General features: G+C 42.0%; 1 protein-coding gene across 1 annotated transcript in view; it reads right to left on the minus strand.

The window, feature by feature from the left end:
* The window catches only part of LOC106579906 (transmembrane protein 132C), a 190,507-nt gene that overhangs the window by 12,310 nt on the left and 156,623 nt on the right, over nt 1-21,574 (minus strand). The window contains exon 5 of the mRNA XM_014160261.3: nt 6,870-7,078. Within this exon, the coding sequence (XP_014015736.3) occupies nt 6,870-7,078 (209 nt within the window). The remainder of the gene's footprint in view (nt 1-6,869; nt 7,079-21,574) is intronic.

Raw genomic sequence — 21,574 nt, forward strand, 5'->3', positions numbered from 1 at the left:
ACTCAGAATTAATGCCTAAACTTAAGTTTAACCCTATCACTAACCTTAACCCTAAACTTAACCATTCGAAATGAATGCCTAAATGTACGTTTTTGTTTAACTTTTGCAGAGTTTGGCTGACAACTAAGATATGCCACTAAGGCATAATTAGAACGTCAAGCCATGGCATAATTCTATAACAACTAATATACAGCACCACATGGTGTAATTCTGTTGCTGCAGTTACGCCACGGGTTGGCGTTTTATTTGGAGATTGGGTTTGGGTTTAGCTGATCTAGTTTACAAATACTGTAGTGAGGGTCTTCCCTTGACATGTCCTTTACAGCAGAGCTCCCAGCTCAAATAGGCCAGGGTATGGGTAGTGGACAGGTCCAGTCCAGGGGGATTATTCCAAGTATGGGTAGAGGGAGAGCATGTGATTGGGGCAGAGCGAGAGAATGTGATTGGGAAAGAGTGAGAGCATGTGATTGGAAACCGAGTGAGAGCATGTGATTGGGGCAGAGTGAGAGCATGTGATTGGGGCAGAGTAAGAGAATTTGAAAGGGCAGAGTGAGCGCATGTGATTGGGGCAGAGAGAGCAAATATGATTGGGACAGAATGAGCAGACAACAGAGGTCCTGTGTGCATTATCAGCTGATGGCTCCCAATCCCTATTGCTAGTATTTTACTCCTGACATAAATCTAATCTGCAGGAAGGCACGATGCAGCGATCTCCAATCTAATCGAAGATTAAAGGTCCAGGGCAGTCAAAAACGTGATTTCCTGTGTTTTATATACTTTGCCACACTATGTGGTTGTAATGATACTCTGAAATTGTGAAATTTATGATAATGCCCTTTTAGTGTAAGTGCTGTTTGAGAAGACTGCCAGAAATTTCACCCTGTTTTGGTGGGATGGAGTTGTGGCTGCTTCGCGTGATGTATTGTTGTCTCTACCTTTTTGCCCTTTGTGATGTTGTCTGTGCCCAATAATGTTTGTACCATGTTTTGTGCTGCTACCATTTGTGCTGCTGCCATGTTATGTTGCTACCATATTGTTGTCATGTTGTGTTGCTACCATGCTGTGTTGTCATGTGTTTCTGCTATGCTATGTTGTTGTTTAAAGTCTCTCTTTATGTAGTATTGTGGTGTCATATATATGATATATATTTATTGATTTTATCCCAACCTCCATCCCCGCAGGAGGCCTTTTACCTTTTGGTAAATAAAGGTTAAATAAATGAGTTAAATAAATAAACTAGTTAACTACATAAGCTAGCTATAACCTAAAAACTCTACTACCATAATTTATATCTATAATATTGCTGCCACAATTGTAAAGGCAATTAGCTATCCAATATCCTCGAGTATGTTTATGATAGAAACATGGTTAACTAACATTACTAGTCTAGCAAGTTAGCTAGTTAGTTTGTTTGGAACTGTATCAAGTACAAACAAGATAGCTCCATTTATCTGTCTTCGATTTGATATTTATTTTCTCTGAATAGTTTATTGAAATATTTTCAGCCACAGCAGCGAAAGAGAAAGGGAGAGAAGTGACAATAGCGTCAGGTAATGTTAACTTAGCTAGCTAGCGTCAAATCAGCCTGAATTAAATGAAACTTTCTTTCGTTAGTTAACTCTTTAAAAGCTTAAGCTATCGTTTTTATAACAAGTGTGATCGATGCTTGGCTGCTGTTTGACAAACAAAAATAATCTTGCTCTTTTGTCTATAATAATCTTATCATGTAGGCTATAACCGCACTGTATATGCAAGCTGTTAGCTAGAGCACATGTGCCCATACCAGAGTGGGCACTTACGCTATATAACGCAAACATTTTTTGTGACAAAACCATCAGTAGAATTAATTTGCACATCGGAATTTAACCGCAAAAGTTATTTTAATGTGCACTATGTCATCATGCACAGCCTTTTATCCACAACAAGTTCATTTGATGGAAAAACATCTCTGGTGGAAAATGTGCATATTGTTTTTATGCACATTTTTGAATATTCGCATGAAAATCGGTCGCCAATTGGGTGAAAACCTGGCTAATAATGTACTTACTTGTTTCCCAGAATTTTTTGATATTGAGATAAAAAGCGGCTGCATTGGACCTTTAATCTAATAGGTAAATCCAACTCGGGGAACAATTTACATCTGAAATAAATTTCTCTCTCTCCTTCATTCACTCTCATTCCCAGATTGAGCTTCGGAATAAATGTTTGTGTCATGCTGATTTTCCACTGCCCCGTGGACTCTGTTAGGTATTTGTTTTGGCATTTTGCTGCATGTTGTTTTTCTATTACAAAGACCTAATGAAGGTCATTTGAGGAGAGATGGACGGAACTGCAGCTGCATCTTCTCTTCCAAGAAAATCTATAGATTTTTATGGTCTATATTTCTGAACAGCATTCAAGTGCGGGTGCACAATGTAATGTCAAAGGAGGCCAATTAGTGTCATTGTTTTGGCAAGGTCGGCATTTGAGGATAACACACAGGCACTTTTTTTCCTTTTTTTCACACAAGCCCTTACAGTGGGAAGAAAAAGTATGTGGCAGCAAAGCAGCCCCAAACCATGATATCCCTCCACCATAGTTTACAGTTGGGATGAGGTTTTGATGTTGGTGTGCTGTGCCTTTTTCTCTCCACACATAGTGTTGTGTGTTCCTTCCAAACAACACAACTTTAGTTTCATCTGTCCGCAGAATATTTTGCCAGTAGCTCTGTGGAACATCCAGATGCTCTTTTGCGACTTCAGATGTGCAGCAATGTTTTTTTTGGACAGCAGTGTTTAGTGTTTTACGTATTGTAGACCTGTCAACAGAGATGTTAGCATCTTCCAGAGATTTAGCTGACACTCTAGGATTCTTCTTAACCTTATTGAGCATTCTGCGCTGTGCTCTTGCAGTCATCTTTGCAGGACGGCCACTCCTAGGGAGAGAAGCAACAGCGCTGAAATTTCTGCATTTATAGACAACTTGTCTTACTGTGGACTGACGTTTAGAGATAATTTTGTAAACCTTACCAGCTTGATGCAAGGCAACAATTCTTAATCTTAGGTCTTCTGAGATCTTTTTTGTTCGAGGCATGGTTCACATCAGGCAATGCTTCTTGTGAATAGCAAACTCATCTTTTGTGAGTGTTTTTTATGGGGCAGGGCAGCTCTAACCAAAATCTCCAATCTCGTCTCATTGATTCAACTCCAGGTTAGTTGACTTCTGACTCCAATTAGCTTTTGGTGAAGTCATTAGCCTAGGGGTTCACATAGTTTTTCCAACCTACACAATTATGTATTTAATATAGACAAGAAAAATACAATAATTTGTGTGTTATTAGTTTAAGCACACTGAGTTTGTCTATTGTTGTGACTTAGATGAAGATCAAATCAAATTTATGCAGAAATCCAGGTAATTCCAAAGGGTTCACATACTTTTTCTTGCCACTGTATATTATAAGAAACATGCAGATGTTCTAAAAACAGAACATAAGAAGCACTTCCCAAATGCAACCTGTAACAAAGGAAACATAGCCATGATAAGAAAAGCATCATGACATGTTGCGCATCCCTCACAGAGAGCACACTTGTATCCCTGAGCGAGGGGAATGAATTAATGTGCCTGCTTGTAAATGGTTATCTTGGAGGGGGCTGGGTGGGGGGTAAGCAAACCTTGCAAATGAAACACTGAAGCTAGCATTCTGGCAAGCACCCCACTCCCAAGGCCTGGACACTGTCGTCAGGTCCGGCTCCAGGCATAAGCGGTCACTTAGACCATAAAAAGCTATAGATTTTCTTGGAAGAGAAAATGCAGATAACCGTTTACAAGCAGGCACATTAATTAATTCCCCTCGCTCAGGGATACAAGTGTGCTCTCTGTCTCAACTTACTATTGAGAGTTAGAATAGTAGAATACACCAGGTGCAATTTAAATATTTGGTTGTACATCAGCAGTTTTTCTCTTGTTATGTCAGTCACTCAATTAGTTGACAGTTAGCCATGTACATTTTTTGATTGGTAGTTAGTCTAGCCAGCTATTTAAACTTCTAGTAATCATGGCCGAACACTGACCAAGCACGCAGGGTGCGTGCCCAGGGGTCTTGACTTCCAGGGGGCTGCCATTGATTTTGTTAGTCAGTCTCACTCAGATATCATATGAACATGGCGTAAGGCATGGCAAAATTTGTAGAATTGTAGGAATTTAGCTTTAAAAGGCCCCCACCAGAGGGCAATGCCACCCCTATTTTGATGTAATGCCTGTCCTATAGCATTAAGTCTTGTTTAGGTTCCACCTTCGAAGAATGATGCAGGCTTCTAATACATATTCAGAAATTGGGGGTGGGAACGTTGTGGTGATTTCCACGTGTAGCAGAGAAAAAACAACAAGTAGGGCTGTCAGTGCAGCTAGCTAGCATTATCGAGCTAGCAATCTGTTACACCGTATTCAAAAGATTAGCCAGCTGGCTAAGCTATGGCAGGTTCTGGAGATGGATTTGTCAGAAGCATTTAGAGAAAACTTTGCCACAGATGGATAGAAAAAACTTTGACTTTGCCATCTATTGTTATCTCCAAAGTTTTGGCATGTTCCATTCGGCCGCAAATCCGCCATAGAAATAGAAAGAATAAGATGAAACTCTGGTAATATGGATAGCCTAACTATTGAAAGGTTTGGACTAGAGATGCACCGTGTTCATTATATTACATTGTAATGAACACGGTGAAACATTTGGTAGGCTACTGGCAGTCTATTCGGCTAAATTCAATTTAAAACTAAAACATTCCTCTCCACCGTCAAGAAAAGAGGCCACTAAAATGTTTTGCCACAAGGTGGCGGCCCCCCAACCAGAAGCTAGAGCCGGCCCTGACTGTCACTCCACCTCCCTCTCTCTTTGTCTCTCCTCTCTCTTTCTTTCTCTCTCCCCCGTGTCTGTGTGGAACACTTGGCAGCCTATCAGACGGAGGCAGGTCCCTTCTCTTGGTATTGTGGCTCTGAGTGGCCCCCTGCTCGGTGGACGGGTGCCGGTGCCGCTCTTGTCACCAGTCACGCTGCTACTTTGCAAGGTCATGCCTGTTATTCCCTGATAAACAAAGATGGTCTGTCTCCCAGAGATCTGTCGGCAGCCATGCCAGACCGGACACACACTCATCAACAACAACAGAAATGGGCTGTCCCAACACACATTTGGATAACAACATTGCACATAACACAACAAGCCCCCACAAATCCAAACTACAGTGAGCTCCAAAAGTATTGGGACAGTGACACATGTTGTATTGTCTCTGTACTCCAGCACTTTGGATTTGAAATGATTCAATGGCTACGAGGTTAAAATGCTGACTGTCAGCTTTAATTTGAGGGTATTTTTATCCATATCGGGTGAAACATTTAGAAATTACAGCACTTTTTGTACATAGTCCCCCCATGTTAGGTGATCAAAAGTATTGGGACAAATTCCCTTATAAACTCAGCAAAAAAAGAAGCGTCCTCTCACTGTCAACTGCGTTTATTTTCAGCAAACGTAACATATTTGTATGAACATAACAAAATTCAACAACTGAGACATAAACTAAACAAGTTCCACAGACATGTGACTAACAGAAATGGAATAATGTGTCCCTGAACAAAGGGGGGGGGGGGGGGGTCAACATCAAAAGTAACAGTCAGTATCCGGTGTGGCCACCAGCTGTGCATCTCCTCATGAACTGCACCAGATTTGCCAGTTCTTGCTGTGACATGTTACCCCACTCTTCCACCAAGGCACCTGCAAGTTCTCGGACATTTCTGGGGAGAATGGCCCTAGCCCTCACCCTTCGATCCAACAGGTCCCAGACGTGCTCAATGGGATTGAGATTCGGGCTCTTCGCTGGCCATGGCAGAACACTGACATTCCTATCTTGCAGGAAATCACACACAGAACGAGCAGTATGGCTGGTGGCATTATCATGCTGGAGGGTCATGTCAGGATGAGCCTGCAGGAAGGGTACCACATGAGGGAGGAGGATGTCTTCCCTGTAACGCACAGCGTTGAGATTGCCTGCAATGACAACAAGCTCAGTCCGATGATGCTGTGACACACTGCCCCAGACCATGACGGACCCTCCACCTCCAAATCGATCTCGCTCCAGAGTACAGGCCTCGGTGTAACGCTCATTCCTTCGACGATAAACGCGAATCCAACCATCACCGCTGGTGAGACAAAACCGCAACTCGTCAGTGAAGAGCACTTTTTGCCAGTTCTGTCTGGTCCAGCGACGGTGGGTTTGTACCGTCTGTAAGCTGTTAGTGTCTTAACGACCGGTGCATGTTCATTAATTGTTTATGGTTCATTGAATAAGCATGGGAAACAGTGTTTAAACCCTTTACAATGAAGATCTGTGAAGTTATTTGGATTTTTACGAATCATCTTCGAAAGACAGGGTCCTGTAAAAAGGGACGTTTCTTTTTTTGTTGAGTTTATGTGTATTAAAGTAGTCAAAAGTGTATTATTTCGTCCCATATTCCTAGCGCTCAATGATTACATCAAACTTGTGATGCAGTGTTGGATGCATTTGCTGTTTGTTTTGGTACAATAGTGAATATGTCCAGTACTAATTCCAGTAGGTAGACCTGAGGTCTGCTCCCATCATTGGAGTGTGAGGAGAGCAGCACAAAGAGTGTGAGGCAAGCAGAATAAGGTGTTGGTGGATAAGGTGTTAGAGGAGACGAGGTCTCGGGTCCGGGGGGAGATGTGTGACCTGCACAAAGTGCAGAACAATATGATATGTTGAAAATAAGAGCTTTTGTGCATGCTCTTTCGATCATCTCCATTTTCTGTCCACTTACCTGGCGAGGACTGCATGGGTGAAGAGTCTGTCTATGTGATTCTATGGAGGGGGACGAGGGACACATACCTTTGGCTGCTGGTCATGATGGGCACCCTCCATCCCTTGATTTGGCTGAGCTCTGTGTCAGACACCTCGATCTGGAGGGGCAGCCGTGGGATCCACACGTTCATCTCCAGCTGGGCACTCAGGTAGCTGTAGGTGAAGTTCACCATCATCCTCACCTTGCCCTTCATCTCCTTCCCATTCACAAACACGTAGTCACACCTGTCTGACACCTGGACAGGAATTGGAGAGGAGGGGAGAGAAGCATGTGTAAGTGTCACCTAAAGAGATTCCCAACCAGCACCATCAGAACCAGACAAATCCAACTCAATGGACAAGGCTGGACACAAGCATGCACGTGGACACACACAGCTTTATTTTCATGACATTTCTGGACTTTTTGGGGAGTAAAAATGTTTCAACATTAAAAATCCTATTTTCCCTAACCCCTAACCTAACTTTAACCCTATCCTTAACCCCCAAAACCCTAACCTTAACCTTAAGTCTTACCCTAACCTTAGCCCCGAAACCTAACCCTTAAGCTTAAAATAGCATTTGAACAAATTCAGGACATGGAAAAAGTCCAGACTTTTTTAGTTCTCGTTTTCCTAACTTGTCAGGATATTGGGGTCATGATAAGGTAGGAGAACAAGTACACACACACACACACACTTTTCAAACTGTAATGTACTGTACTGTATTGTACTGTAGGTTGTCTTTTATTTTGACCCTACAATGGACCAATATGAGATGCACTACAGTGTTGTGTGTCCCTCTGATATATTTTATCTAGCGTTTGTCCTTTGAAAAATAAGATGAAAGCTTCACTGTTCATCCATAATGTTTATTCCCAACTACAAAAGGAGAAAGGAGGAGGGCGGGGGCACATCTTAAATGTGTGGAGGGAGGGTTGCAATACAGGTCCTTAGATTACCAATGCATCTGCCCAGGGCTACATAGTACCAACAGAACGTAGAACCAACAGATGGCAGCAAGAGAAAGGAAGGCAGGTCTCCACTGATAACATGAAAATTCAAAACCATCTGTTTTACAAATGGCCTTTCAGAGGAAATCACTGGGCCAATTGCATGACATTGAAAGAGGCAGGGCTTCACAGCTCGTCATCGCTTTAGCTGGCTGACTCGCCCCTTCACTAGCAACTACTCTTTGATACACGCTCAGCCTCTATTTCTCAAAGCCTTATGATGAAGCCAGTTTAGCACCACAAATACAAAACACACACACACACACACAACCAAACACAACCACGAAGGTCATTCAGAGGCGTGGCCGGCAGCTGCAGGAGTGCATCAAACACAAAAACACATGCACACACACACAAAGATACTAAAAGCATATGGAGTAGACAATTAACCTATTTTTAAAGCAGATATTATGAGCAAACTCCCCAATAGCAGTTTATTACTTCAATGAGACGAATTGAGATTAGTTCATAAAATATGTTTTTCAATTTCAAAGTTGTTTCTTTACTGTCAGATATAAAATACATGAATAAGCATTTATCATTCACAGAACAGAGCGTGTATCCTCAAGTAAAAGTGTTTGTGTGACAGATAGCCAAGCTCCTCCGGAGCTCTCTTCCCTGCATCACTGCTTGTCTGATACAGTTTAAGAACCAGTGGCGTAGCTTCAGCCGGTGTGGTCACACCAGGGCCCGCGACGTACATGGGCCCGGTGACAAGACCCATATGTAATATGAATACTGTCCCACCATCCTCAAGTATTAATTGTTGACGCAGGTCCATCATGTCTACGATTTGACGAGAAGATCTTCCTTTAACGTAGGCTATATGATAAATGACCTCATTGATGGTTTCGCCAGCAAAATGATATTAATTTGCTAAATAAATCCTATTATTCAATAGTTTCAATACCATGTTAAGATAATGAAATGCATTCTGGGATTCATTGTGCAAATACTCTCCAAAGTGTTGTTGTTATTTATTTATTTTTCAAGAAAACAACAATGCAAGAAAAAAAAACTAAGGACATCAAGGACAACTAAAATCATAACAGCAAGGCCAACTGTATATGTTCGAGTGCATGTCTGGCACTATTTACATATGTGTGTGTCCATGTATGTGTGCATTTGAATGAGAGTATGTGTATATGCATGTGTACAAACACCTGCACGGCATCAGCCTCAGGCAAACCGGCATTAGCTGTAAAAACATTGCCCCTCAGTGTCATTCAAACTTACTTTTGATTATTTTTACATTTTATTTTTTTATTTTTTTATACTTTATCTTTGACCATCATTCCACTCCCAATTCCACATCCCAACCCTCAGCTTCCCTCAATCCATCCCACTTATCTCTGCTGGCCACCCTCGGATTTCTACGCAACATAAACTCAGCAAACAATTATTTAATCCATCTAAACTTAGCAAAAAAATAAACGGCCCTTTTTCAAGACCCTGTCTTTCAAAGATAATTCATAAAAATCCAAATAACTTCACAGATCTTCATTGTAAAGGGTTTAAACACTGTTTCCCATGCTTGTTCAATGAACCATAAACAATTAATGAACATGCACCTGTGGAACAGTCATTAAGACACTAACAGCTTACAGAGGGTAGGCAATTAAGGTCACAGTTATGAAAACGTAGGACACTAAAGAGGCCTTTCTACTGACTCTGAAAAACACCAAAAGAAAAATGCCCAGGGTCCCTGCTCATCTGTGTGAACGTGCCTTAGGCATGCTGCAAGGAGGCATGAGGACTGCAAATGTGGCTAGGGCAAGAAATTGCAATGTCCGTACTGTGAGACAGCGCTACAGGGAGACAGGACGGACAACTGATCGTCCTCACAGTGGCAGACCATGTGTAACAACACCTGCACAGGATCGATACATCCGAGCATCACACCTGCGGGACAGGTACAGGATGGCAACAACAACTACCCGAGTTACACCAGGAATGCACAATCCCTCCATCAGTGCTCAGACTGTCCGCAATAGGCTGAGAGAGGCTGGACTGAAGGCTTGTAGGCCTGTTGTAAGGCAGGTCCTCACCAGACATCACCGGCAACAACATTGCCTATGAGCACAAACCCACCGTCGCTGGACCAGACAGGACTGGCAAAAAGTGCTCTTCACTGACGAGTTGCGGTTTTGTCTCACCAGGGGTGATGGTTGGATTCGCATTTATCGTCGAAGGAATGAGTGTTACACCGAGGCCTGTACTCTGGAGCGGGATCGATTTGGAGGTGGAGGGTCCGTCATGGTCTGGCACAGTGTGTCACAGCATCATCGGACTGAGCTTGTTGTCATTGAAGGCAATCCCAACGCTGTGCGTTACAGAGAAGACATCCTCCTCCCTCATGTGGTACCCTTCCTGCAGGCTCATCCTGACTTGACCCTTCAGCATGACAATGCCACCAGCCATACTGCTCGTTCTGTGTGTGATTTCCTGCAAGACAGGAATGTCAGTGTTCTGCCATGGCCAGCGAAGAGCCCGGATCTTAATCCCATTGAGCACGTCTGGGACCTGTTGGATTGAAGGGTGAGGGCTAGGGCCATTCCCCCCAGAAATGTCTGAGAACTTGCAGGTGCCTTGGTGGAAGAGTGGGGTAACATCTCACAGCAAGAACAGGCAAATCTGGTGCAGTCCATGAAGAGGAGATGCCCTGAAGTACTTAATGCAACTGGTGGCCACACCAGATACTGACTGTTACTTTTGATTTTGATGTGTACCTTTGTTGATGTGTACCTTTGTTCAGGTACACATTATTCCATTTCTGTTAGTCACATGTCTGTAGAACTTGTTCAGTTTATGTCTCAGTTGTTGAACCGTGTTATGTTCATACAAATATTTACAGGTTTTAAGTTTGCTGAATATAAACACAGTTGACAGTGAGAGGACATTTCTTTTTTTGCTGAGATTATATCTTTCATGCTGTGAGGTTTAACGTACATTTTCAATCTATCTAATCGAATAGAATCCACAGATTGCGAGTGAAAGATAAATACTTTTTTGAGAGTATTAGTATATTAGTAATTGACTGACCCGGTCTCTCCAGATCTCCTAACAATACTATTTCTAGGGTCAATTTTAGATCAATGTTATGCATTTTCAGCCTTTCCTGAACCTGAGACCTTAAACAGGCTACCTGAGGGCAATGCCAAAATAAATGTCCTATTGATTCTGTATCCTCACAACAAAATCTTCAGAGCTTTGATGATTTTATGCCCCAAATATTCAACATTTTGTTGGTGGCAAGAATTCTATATAATAATTTTAGCTAAAAAGCACGAAGTCTTGAATCTTGCGTCGTTTTATATATCAACTCATACACCCTGTACCATGGAATCGGTACATAAAAAATCTCTTCCCAACTTTTTTGCAATCTGTATGGCACAGTTGTCAACATACTGGTCCTCAAATGAAACTGGTATACTTTCCTATTTATGCTATTTTTATTCCTCCGCCAGTTTTAATCCTTTATATTGGGCAGACAGACCAGTTCCCTACCTCCTCCCGCTGCCTCCTCCATTTTTGGGCTAATACTGTAATCAATTGGTCGTACTCTTGGATTGAGCAGACCTTCCTGTGCAATTCTGATAACTCCACGAAAGACATAACTCTACCATTCCAATTTACAATATAATTTAAGAACAAAATCCCCTTTTCAAACATTTTTCCCATAAATACTGGTATTTTATCAACCAACACATTTGAGTTCAGCCATAATATTTGTTGAAATATTTGTTCTATATTTTCAGGGGGATGAACTTGAAATTGTAGCCAGCTCTGCGATGCTTGTTTGAAAAAGATAGATACTTTGAAAAAAGTATAACTTTCAATTAATCTAAAATGAGACATGGCAATCTGCACAAAGGCAAGAAGGCCATTTTTAAACAATGGATGAACATTTCTTCGTAATCTACTTGAGAACCATTTAGGGTTAAAGTAAAACTTTTGAGTAAGTGAAGCTTTTAGAGAGAGGATTAGTGCTTTTATATTTAATAATCTCAACCCACCCAATTCATATTCATTATATAGATCGGCACGCTTTATTTTGTCTGGTTTAGAGTCCCAGATAAAGCTAAATATTTTTTGCTCATATGATTTGAAAAATGAATCATCCGGAGTAGGCAGCGCCATAAGTGAGTAAACTGAGATATGACTAAGGAGTTAATCAGGGCAATTTTTCCATAAATAGACAGGTATTTACCTCTCCATGGTTGCAGGATCTTGTCTATTTTTACAAGTTTTGTATTGAAATTTATAGTGGAAAGCTTATTTATATATTTTGTGATAGTATGTCTACTTCACCGTAAGCCCATTTTATAGATAAACTGCAGGGTCATTTTAATTAATGTATTTATTTTTAATTGTTTGATTTCACCTTTATTTAACCAGGTAGGCAAGTTGAAATAGAAATAATGGGGTGCAAAGGAGCAAAATGAATAAATAAATACAGTAGGGGAAGAGGTAGTTGTTTGTGTACAGGTGCAGTGATCTGATAGCTGCTCTGACAGCTGGTGCTTAAAGCTAGTGAGGGAGATAAGTGTTTCCAGTTTCAGAGATTTTTGTAGTTCGTTCCAGTCATTGGCAGCAGAGAACTAGAAGGAGAGCCGGCCAAAGGAGGAATTGGCTTTGGGGGTGAACAGAGAGATATACCTGCTGGAGCGCATGCTACAGGTGGGTGCTGCTATGGTGACCAGTGAGCGGAGATAAGGGGGGACTTTACCTAGCAGGGTCTTGTAGATGACCTGGAACCAGTGGGTTTGGCGACGATTATGAAGCGAGGGCCAGCCAACGAGAGTGTACAGGTCGCAGTGGTGGGTAGTATATGGGGCTTTGGTGACAAAACGGATGGCACTGTGATAGACTGCATCCAGTTTGTTGAGTAGGGTATTGGAGGCTATTTTGTAAATGACATCGCCAAAGTCGAGGATCGGTAGGATGGTCAGTTTTACGAGGGTATGTTTGGCAGCATGAGTGAAGGATGCTTTGTTGCGAAATAGGAAGCCAATTCTAGATTTAACTTTGGATTGGAGATGTTTGATGTGAGTCTGGAAGGAGAGTTTACAGTCTAACCAGACACCTAGGTATTTGTAGTCGTCCACATATTCTAAGTCAGAACCGTCCAGAGTAGTGATGCTGGACAGGCGGGCAGGTGCAGGCAGCAATCGGTTGAAGAGCATGCATTTAGTTTTACTTGTATTTAGGAGCAGTTGGAGGCCACGGAAGGAGAGTTGTATGGCATTGAAGCTCGTCTGGAGGGTTGTTAACACAGTGTCCAAAGATGGGCCAGAAGTATACAGAATGGTATCGTCTGCGTAGAGGTGGATCTGAGACTCACCAGCAGCAAGAGCGACATCATTGATGTATACAGAGAAAAGAGTTGGCCCAAGAATTGAACCCTGTGGCACCCCCATAGAGACTGCCAGAGGTCCGGACAACAGGCCCTCCGATTTGACACACTGAACTCTATCAGAGAAGTAGTTGGAGAACCAGGCGAGGCAATCATTTGAGAAACCAAGGCTATTGAGTCTGCCGATGAGGATGTGGTGATTGACAGAGTCGAAAGCTTTGGCCAGGTCAATGAATACGGCAGCACAGTATTGTTTCTTATCGATGGCGGTTACGATATCGTTTAGGACCTTGAGCGTGGCTGAGGTGCACCCATGACCAGCTATGAAACCAGATTGCATAGCGGAGAAGGTGCGGTGGGATTCGAAATGGTCGGTAATCTGTTTGTTGACTTGGCTTTTGAAGACCTTAGAAAGGCAGGGTAGGATAGATATAGGTCTGTAGCAGTTTGGGTCAAGAGTGTCCCCTCCTTTGAAGAGGGGGATGACAGCAGCTGCTTTCCAATCTTTGGGAATCTCAGACGACACGAAAGAGAGGTTGAACAGGCTAGTAATAGGGGTTGCAACAATTTCAGCATATAATTTTAGAAAGAAAGGGTCCAGATTGTTGAGCCCGGCTGATTTGTATGGGTCCAAATTTTGCAGCTCTTTCAGAACATCAGCTGAATGGATTTGGGAGAAGGAGAAATGGGGAAGGCTTGGGCGAGTAGCTGTGGGGGGTGCAGTGCTGTTGACTACAGTAGGGGTAGCCAGGTGGAAAGCATGGCCAGCCATAGAAAAATGCTTATTGAAATTTTCAATTATAGTGGGTTTATCGGTGGTGACAGAGTTTCCTATCCTCAGTGCAGTGGGCAGTTGGGAGGAGGTGTTCTTAATCTCCATGGACTTTACAGTGTCCCAGAACTTTTTTGAGTTTGTGTTGCAGGAAGCACATTTCTGCTTGAAAAAGCTAGCCTTGGCTTTTCTAACTGCCTGTGTATATTGGTTTCTAACTTCCCTGGAAAGTTGCATATCACGGGGGCTGTTCGATGCTAATGCAGAACGCCACAGGATGTTTTTGTGTTGGTTAAGGGCAGTCAGGTCTGGAGAGAACCAAGGGCTATATCTGTTCCTGGTTCTACATTTCTTGAATGGGGCATGCTTATTTAAGATGGTGAGGAAGGCATTTTAAAAAAAATAACCAGGCATCCTCTACTGACGGGATGAGGTCAATATCCTTCCAGGATACCCGGGCCAGGTCGATTAGAAAGGCTTGCTCGCTGAAATGTTTCAGGGAGCGTTTGACAGTGATGAGTGGAGGTCGTTTGACCGCTTGCTCATTACGGATGCAGGCAATGAGGCAGTGATCGCTGAGATCTTGGTTGAAAACAGCAGAGATGTATTTAGAGGGCAAGTTGGTTAGGATGATATCTACGAGTGTGCCCGTGTTTATGGCTTTGGGGTGGTACCTGGTGGGTTCATTAATAATTTGAGTGAGATTGAGGGCATCAATGACTTAGAATATGTGGACAACTACAAATACCTAGGTGTCTGGTTAGACTGTAATGTAAAAGTTGTATTTTTTAAAGAACCAATACCTAATATTGTACACTTATCAAATTTAGGTTTTAGTCCAGAGAGTCCAGAAAAGTTATTTAGTTCTTCAATGAGACGTTGCAGGGATCTAGCTTGCGGACTTAATATAAAACTTGAGTCATCGACATACATGGACACCTTTGTTTTTAAGCCTTGGATTTCTAATCCTCTAATGTTGTTATTGGATCTGATTTTAATAGCTAACATTTTGATGGCCATAACGAATAGATATGGTGATAGCGGACACCATTGTTTAACTCCTCTTCACAATTCAGAACTCTGAGAAGTCGCCGTAATTTACTATTTTACACCTGGGGTTGCTATACATTACTTTTACACATTTTATAAGAGAATCACCGAAATGGATAAAAATCCAGGCATTTATCAATAAAATCCAGTCTTACTTTATCAAATGCTTTTTCAAAATCCGCTATAAATACCAGGCTTGGCTTCTTAGATATTTCATGATGTTCTATTATTTCTAGAAGTTGTTGTATATTATCTTCAATGTATCGTTCATGTAAAAAACCTGTCTGATCAGGATGAACAATACCTGTTAAAACCCTTTTAATTCTGAGTGCTATGCATTTCGCTAGTATTTTTGCATCACAACATTGAAGGGTAAGGGGCCTCCAGTTTTTTAGACTGGATCTTTATGTTTGCCATCTGGGTCTTGTTTTAATAATAGTAAAATCAGACCTTCCTCCTGAGTACCTGACAGACTACCATTTCTATAGGAGTAGTTAAAACAATCTAACAATGGAGCTTTGAGTATATCAAAAAAGGCTTGATCTACCTCTACCGGTATGCCATCAAGCCCTGGGATTTTTCCAGACTGAAAGGATTTAATAGCCTCAAAAAGTTATTCCTCTGTAATTTGGCCTTCGCACTGATCATTCTGTACATTTGTTAATAAAAACTGTTTTGTATTATTTGGAAAGAATTCCTTACCGTAATCTTCATTCAGTGGGACAGGATGAGACGGAAAAGAGAACATATGCTTAAAATATTTATCTTCCTCTTTTAAAATATCATTCAGAGAATCATAGATGACTCCGTCTTCAGTAACGAATTTCTGCAAATTCTTTTTTTGTTAGCGTTCCTGTGTTGGAGATTCAGGAAGAATTTTGTGCATTTTTCTCCATATTCCATCCAGTTTGCTTTATTTTTGTAATATTAGATGGTTCTTGAATAAGTTCCTCAAGTTCTTTTTGTTTTTCCTCTAAATTACTTTGTATCTCTGTATTATCGTTTTTATTACCTATCTACCTGTACTATTAGTTAATGTGTTTCCCTTGTTAGTCTTGTCTCTTTAGCCAGAAACTGCTTATTTATTATTGATGAATATTGAATTGAATGACATTTGAAGATACATTTAAAAGTATCCCAAACAATAACTGGATTTGCTGTTTCTATATTAAACTGGAAAAATTCAGTTATAAATAATTTTGTCTTAGTTAAAAATAAGTTGTTCTCCAGTAAACTTTGATTAAATGTCCATTATCCCTGTTCACGTGGAAATTCTATAAGAGTTATGTTAAGGCCAATTACAATGCCTTGCAAAAGTATTCATCCCCTTTGCATTACAATCTGTAATTTAAATCGATTTTTATTTGGATTTCATGTAATGGACAAACACAAAATAGCCAAATTGTTGAAGTGAAAGTAAAAAATAACTTAAAAAAATTCAAAAACATTTAAAACAGGAAAGTGGTGCGTGCATATGTTTTCACCCCCTTTGCTATGAAGCCCCTAAATAAGATCTGGTGCAACCAATTACCTTCAGAAGTCACATAATTAGTTAAAAAAGTCCACCTGTGTGTAATCTAAGAGTCACACGATCTGTCACATGTGTATATATACATGTTCTGAAGACCCCAAAGTCTGCAACACCACTAAGCAAGGGGCACCACGAAGCAAGCAACAGCATGAAGTCCAAGGAGCTCTCCAAACAGGTCAGAGACAAAGTTGTGGAAAAGTACAGATCAGGGTTGGGTTATAAAAAAATATCTGAAACTTTGAACATCCCACGGAGCACCATTAAATCCATTATTAAAAAATGGAAAGAATATGGCACCACAACAAACCTGCCAAGAGAGGGCCGCCCACCAAAACTCACGGACCAGGCAAGGAGGGCATTAATCAGAGAGGCAACAAAGAGACCAAAGATAACACTGAAGGAGCTGCAAAGATCCACAGCAGAGATTGGAGTATCTGTCCATAGGACCACTTTAAGCCATACACTCCACAGAGCTAGGCTTTATGGAAGAGTGGCCAGAAAAAAGACATTGCTTCAATAAAAAAATAAGCAAACACGTTTGGTGTTCGCCAAAAGGCATGTGGGAGACTCCCCAAACACATGGAAAAAGGTACTCTGGTCAGATGAGACAAAAATGTAGCTTTTTGGCCATCAAGGAAAACGCTAGTCTGGCGCAAACCCAACACCTTTCATCACCCCGAGGACAGCATCCCCACAGTGAAGGATGGTGGTGCCAGCATCATGCAGTGGGGACGTTTTTCATCGGCAGGGACTGGGAAACTGGTCAGAATTGAAAGAATTATGGATGGCGCTAAATACAGGAAAATTCTTGAGGGAAACCTGTTTCAGTCTTCCAGAAATTTGAGACTGGGATGGAGGTTCACCTTCCAGCAGGACAATGACCCTAAGCATACTGCTAAAGCAACACTCGAGTGGTTTATTAAGGGAAAACATTTACATGTCTTGGAATGGCCTAGTCAAAGGCTAGACCTCAATCCAATTGAGAATCTGTGGTATAACTTAAAGATTGTTATACACCAGAGGAACCCATCCAACTTGAAGGAGCTGGAGCAGTTTTGCCTTGAAGAATGGGCAAAAATCCCAGTGGCTAGATGTGCCAAGCTTATAGAGACATACTCCAAGAGACTTGCAGCTCTATTTGCTGCAAAAGATGTCTCTACAAAGTATTGACTTTGGGGGGGGTGAATAATTATGCACGCTCAAGTTTTATGTTTTTGTTGTCTTATTTCTTGTTTGTTTCACAATAAAACATATTTTGCATCTTCAAAGTGTTAGGCATGTTGTGTAAATCAAATGATACAACCCCCCCAAAAATCTATTTTAATTCCAGGTTGTAAGGCAACAAAATAGGAAAAATGCCAAGGGGGGTGAATACTTTTGCAAGCCACTGTAGATGATGATCTGATCGCACTCTGTCTCCTATTAAAACTTTTTAAAGCTTTGATGAAAGAGAGAAAGAGACAAGAAAGTCATCATGACGACTAGCTTGATTAAGTCTCTATGAATATCTCACTAGGTTGGGGTTTTTTAGTCTCCAAATATTCACTATTTCTAATGTGTCCATAATATTTGTGATTTCCTTAAGGGCACAGTGACGATAGTTTTTAGAGTGATTTCCTTGAGGTACTTAACACTGTGTTATTGTCTCCTACCATAATGATTTGATCATTTGTTGTCTGTAAGTTCAATAAATTGGTATAAATATTTTCGAAGTATGGATCATCCTGTTTTGGACCATATAGATTAATGAGCCAAATCTCTTTTTCGTCCACTTTCATATTAAAAAAGATCCACCTTCCGTGCAAATCATTCCTAACATTTTTGTTAATTAATATCATCACACCTTTTGAGTTCCTTTGTCCATGACAGAAAAGTATTTCACCACCCCATTCATTTGTCACGTAACTTCATCTAAGGATGTAAAGTGAGTTTCCTGTAAACAGTATATTTTATATTCCTTTTCTTTTAGCCATGTAAAGACGGATCTTTTTTTATAATCTGCTAAACCATTACAATTATAACTGGCTATACTTATTTCACCTCTTACCATAACTAAGTACTATTCCAGTCTAAATTGACCATAATTAGTGCTTGTAAAGTTACTGCCATCAGAGGTATTATGACAGTCAAAATTAGAGCTTTCAAATGTCTGATATTTAGAATTCAAGAAATAGGTTCTAGCATTAAATGTTTTATTCCCTTGCCTGTTTGCCTGTGAGCCAATACCACAGATGTTAGAAAATTGAGACAAGATATTATGTGTGTAGTAAATCAGAGTAAGTTGATGTGTATGATATTGGATGTGATTTAGTGATAGTGTGTACAATGTCTGTATAAGAGTAAGACTATAATGTGTGATGTCCAAATAAATAATAACCCCGCCAATTTGCATGGTTAAGTGTCTATGTGTGTAACATGTAGTGCGTATAGCCTTAATATTTATGATGATAATTGCCATCCATATCGTATCACCATCATAGTTGCATCATAATTACCTTTAACATCATTGAAATTACACATCCCAGCATTTCCATAGCAATTCACATTTCACATGATCATGAAAGAGACCTTGCATTACTATGAGACGACATCACTACAGTACAAATGTATCCCGTACAATATGTTATTATTCCCCAATGTCCCTATTCTGATATCTTCCCCTTGCTTGTTGTAAACATATATAAACATGTAGACAAAGACATAGAAAAGATAGACAAACAAGAAACATTAAATTATAGAACAGTTCTCGACAAAAGAAAGAGAAGTGAGAGGGAGAGAAGAGAAAAGAGAGAAAGAGGGAGTGAGAGAAGAGAGCGAGATCAAGTGTGTGTGTGTATGTGTATGTATAAGTCCATATGTGTAAGTGAACATGTAATTGAGTACCTGTGTGGTCATATCCACTTCATAGTGTTCAGATATTTTTACAGTTCCCATACTTTCTTTTTTTCGTAACCTGAAGTCCCTGTAAAAGTTTGTACAGCCATGGTGTTATGGAACTGTCTCAGAATATGTCACGGTTGTCGTAGTGATGAGACAAAAACGCAGCAGGTATGTGTATGCTCATCTTGACGTTTAATAAATTCAAAATGAACACCAAAATAACAAAAAGAACGAACGATCAACAAAACAGTCTGGCAAGGCACAAGTCTAAACACAGAACAATCTCCCACAAACACACAGACAAACACACCCAACTAATATAGGACTTCCAATCAAAGGCAACACCACACAGCTGCCTTCAATTGGAAGTCCACCCCAATTAACTCTACATAGAAACAAACTACCTAGACTAAACATAGAATACATGAATCTCAAACAGTGCCTAAAAAACCCCGGAATACTTAAATCAAATGCCCTTACTACAAAAACACCACCCCGAACCACATAAAACAAATACCCTCTGCCACGTCCTGACCAAACTACAATGACAATTAACCCTTATACTGGCCAGGACGTGACAGTACCCCCCCCCCCCCCCCCCTAAAGGTGCTAACCCCGGAAGCACCTCAAGAATAACAAAACCCCAAACAACAACAAAAAATCCCCCTAAACTAAAGGGAGGGAAGGGAGGGTGGCTGCCGTCACCGACGGCACTTGTGCTACACCCCCCCTCCCCAACCCTGGTGGTTCAGGCTCCGGCCTATTGTCCTCCAGAGTGCCGACCGACCCGATCAGCCTCGGACCGTAGGCAGACTCCCCCTGCTCCGGATCATGGGCAGACCTCCACCTCTCCACCCTGTATGCAGACTCAGCAATTAAACAGTTAATCTCTTTAAGTTCTGAATTGTCAGGCTTACTCAGTTCAAGGTTGCTGCTAGACTCCCTTGGGTTTTGGTCATCGGCAGACTCTGGGCCGATGGGCCACTCTGGCTGATCCTGGCCGATGGGGCAGTCTGGCAGCTCCGGGCAGTCCGGCCACTCTGGCAGCTCCGGGCAGTCCGGCCACTCTGGCAGCTCCGGGCAGTCCGGCCACTCTGGCAGCTCCGGGCAGTCCGGCCACTCTGGCAGCTCCGGGCAGTCCGGCCACTCTGGCAGCTCCGGGCAGTCCGGCCACTCTGGCAGCTCCGGGCAGTCCGGCCACTCTGGCAGCTCCGGGCAGTCCGGCCACTCTGGCATCTCCGGGCAGTCCGGCCACTCTGGCATCTCCGGGCAGTCCGGCCACTCTGGCATCTCCGGGCAGTCCGGCCACTCTTGACTGACGGGCAGCTCTGGCGACTCTTGACTGACGGGCAGCTCTGGCGACTCTTGACTGACGGGCAGCTCTGGCGACTCTTGACTGACGGGCAGCTCTGGCGACTCTTGACTGACGGGCAGCTCTGGCGACTCCTGACTGACGGGGCTGGACTGACGCACTAGAAGTCTTGTGCGTGGGGCTGGTACTGGACGTGCCAGCCTGGAGACACGCACCTTCGGGCTAGTGCGGGGAGCTGGCCTGGGGCTCCATTCTTGCCCCACAAAACTGCCCTTGTGCCCCCCCCAAAAAAATGATTGGGGCTGCCTCTCGAGTTTCCTAAACTCCTCCATAGCCCTGGAAACGCTCAACCTTATTTCTGTCCATGTCCATCCTTCCTCCTCGTTCCTCTGCTTGGTCTTGGTTTGGTGGGAGATTCTGTCACAGTTGTCGTAGTGATGAGACCAAAATGCAGCAGGTATGTGTATGCTCATCTTGACGTTTAATAAATTCAAAATGAACACCAAAATAACAAAAAGAACGAACGATCAACAAAACAGTCTGGCAAGGCACAAGGCTAAACACAGAACAATCTCCCACAAACACACAGACAAACACACCCAACTAATATAGGACTTCCAATCATAGGCAACACCACACAGCTGCCTTCAATTGGAAGTCCACCCCAATTAACTCTACATAGAAACAGACTACCTAGACTAAACATAGAATACATGAATCTCAAACAGTGCCCAAAAAAACCCGGAATACTTAAATCAAATGCCCTTACTACAAAAACACCACCCCGAACCACATAAAACAAATATCCTCTGCCACGTCCTGACCAAACTACAATGACAATTA

This window comes from Salmo salar, chromosome 20 (assembly GCF_965601325.2).
Source record: "Salmo salar chromosome 20, fSalSal1, whole genome shotgun sequence".
NCBI classification, from domain to species: Eukaryota; Metazoa; Chordata; class Actinopteri; order Salmoniformes; family Salmonidae; genus Salmo; species Salmo salar.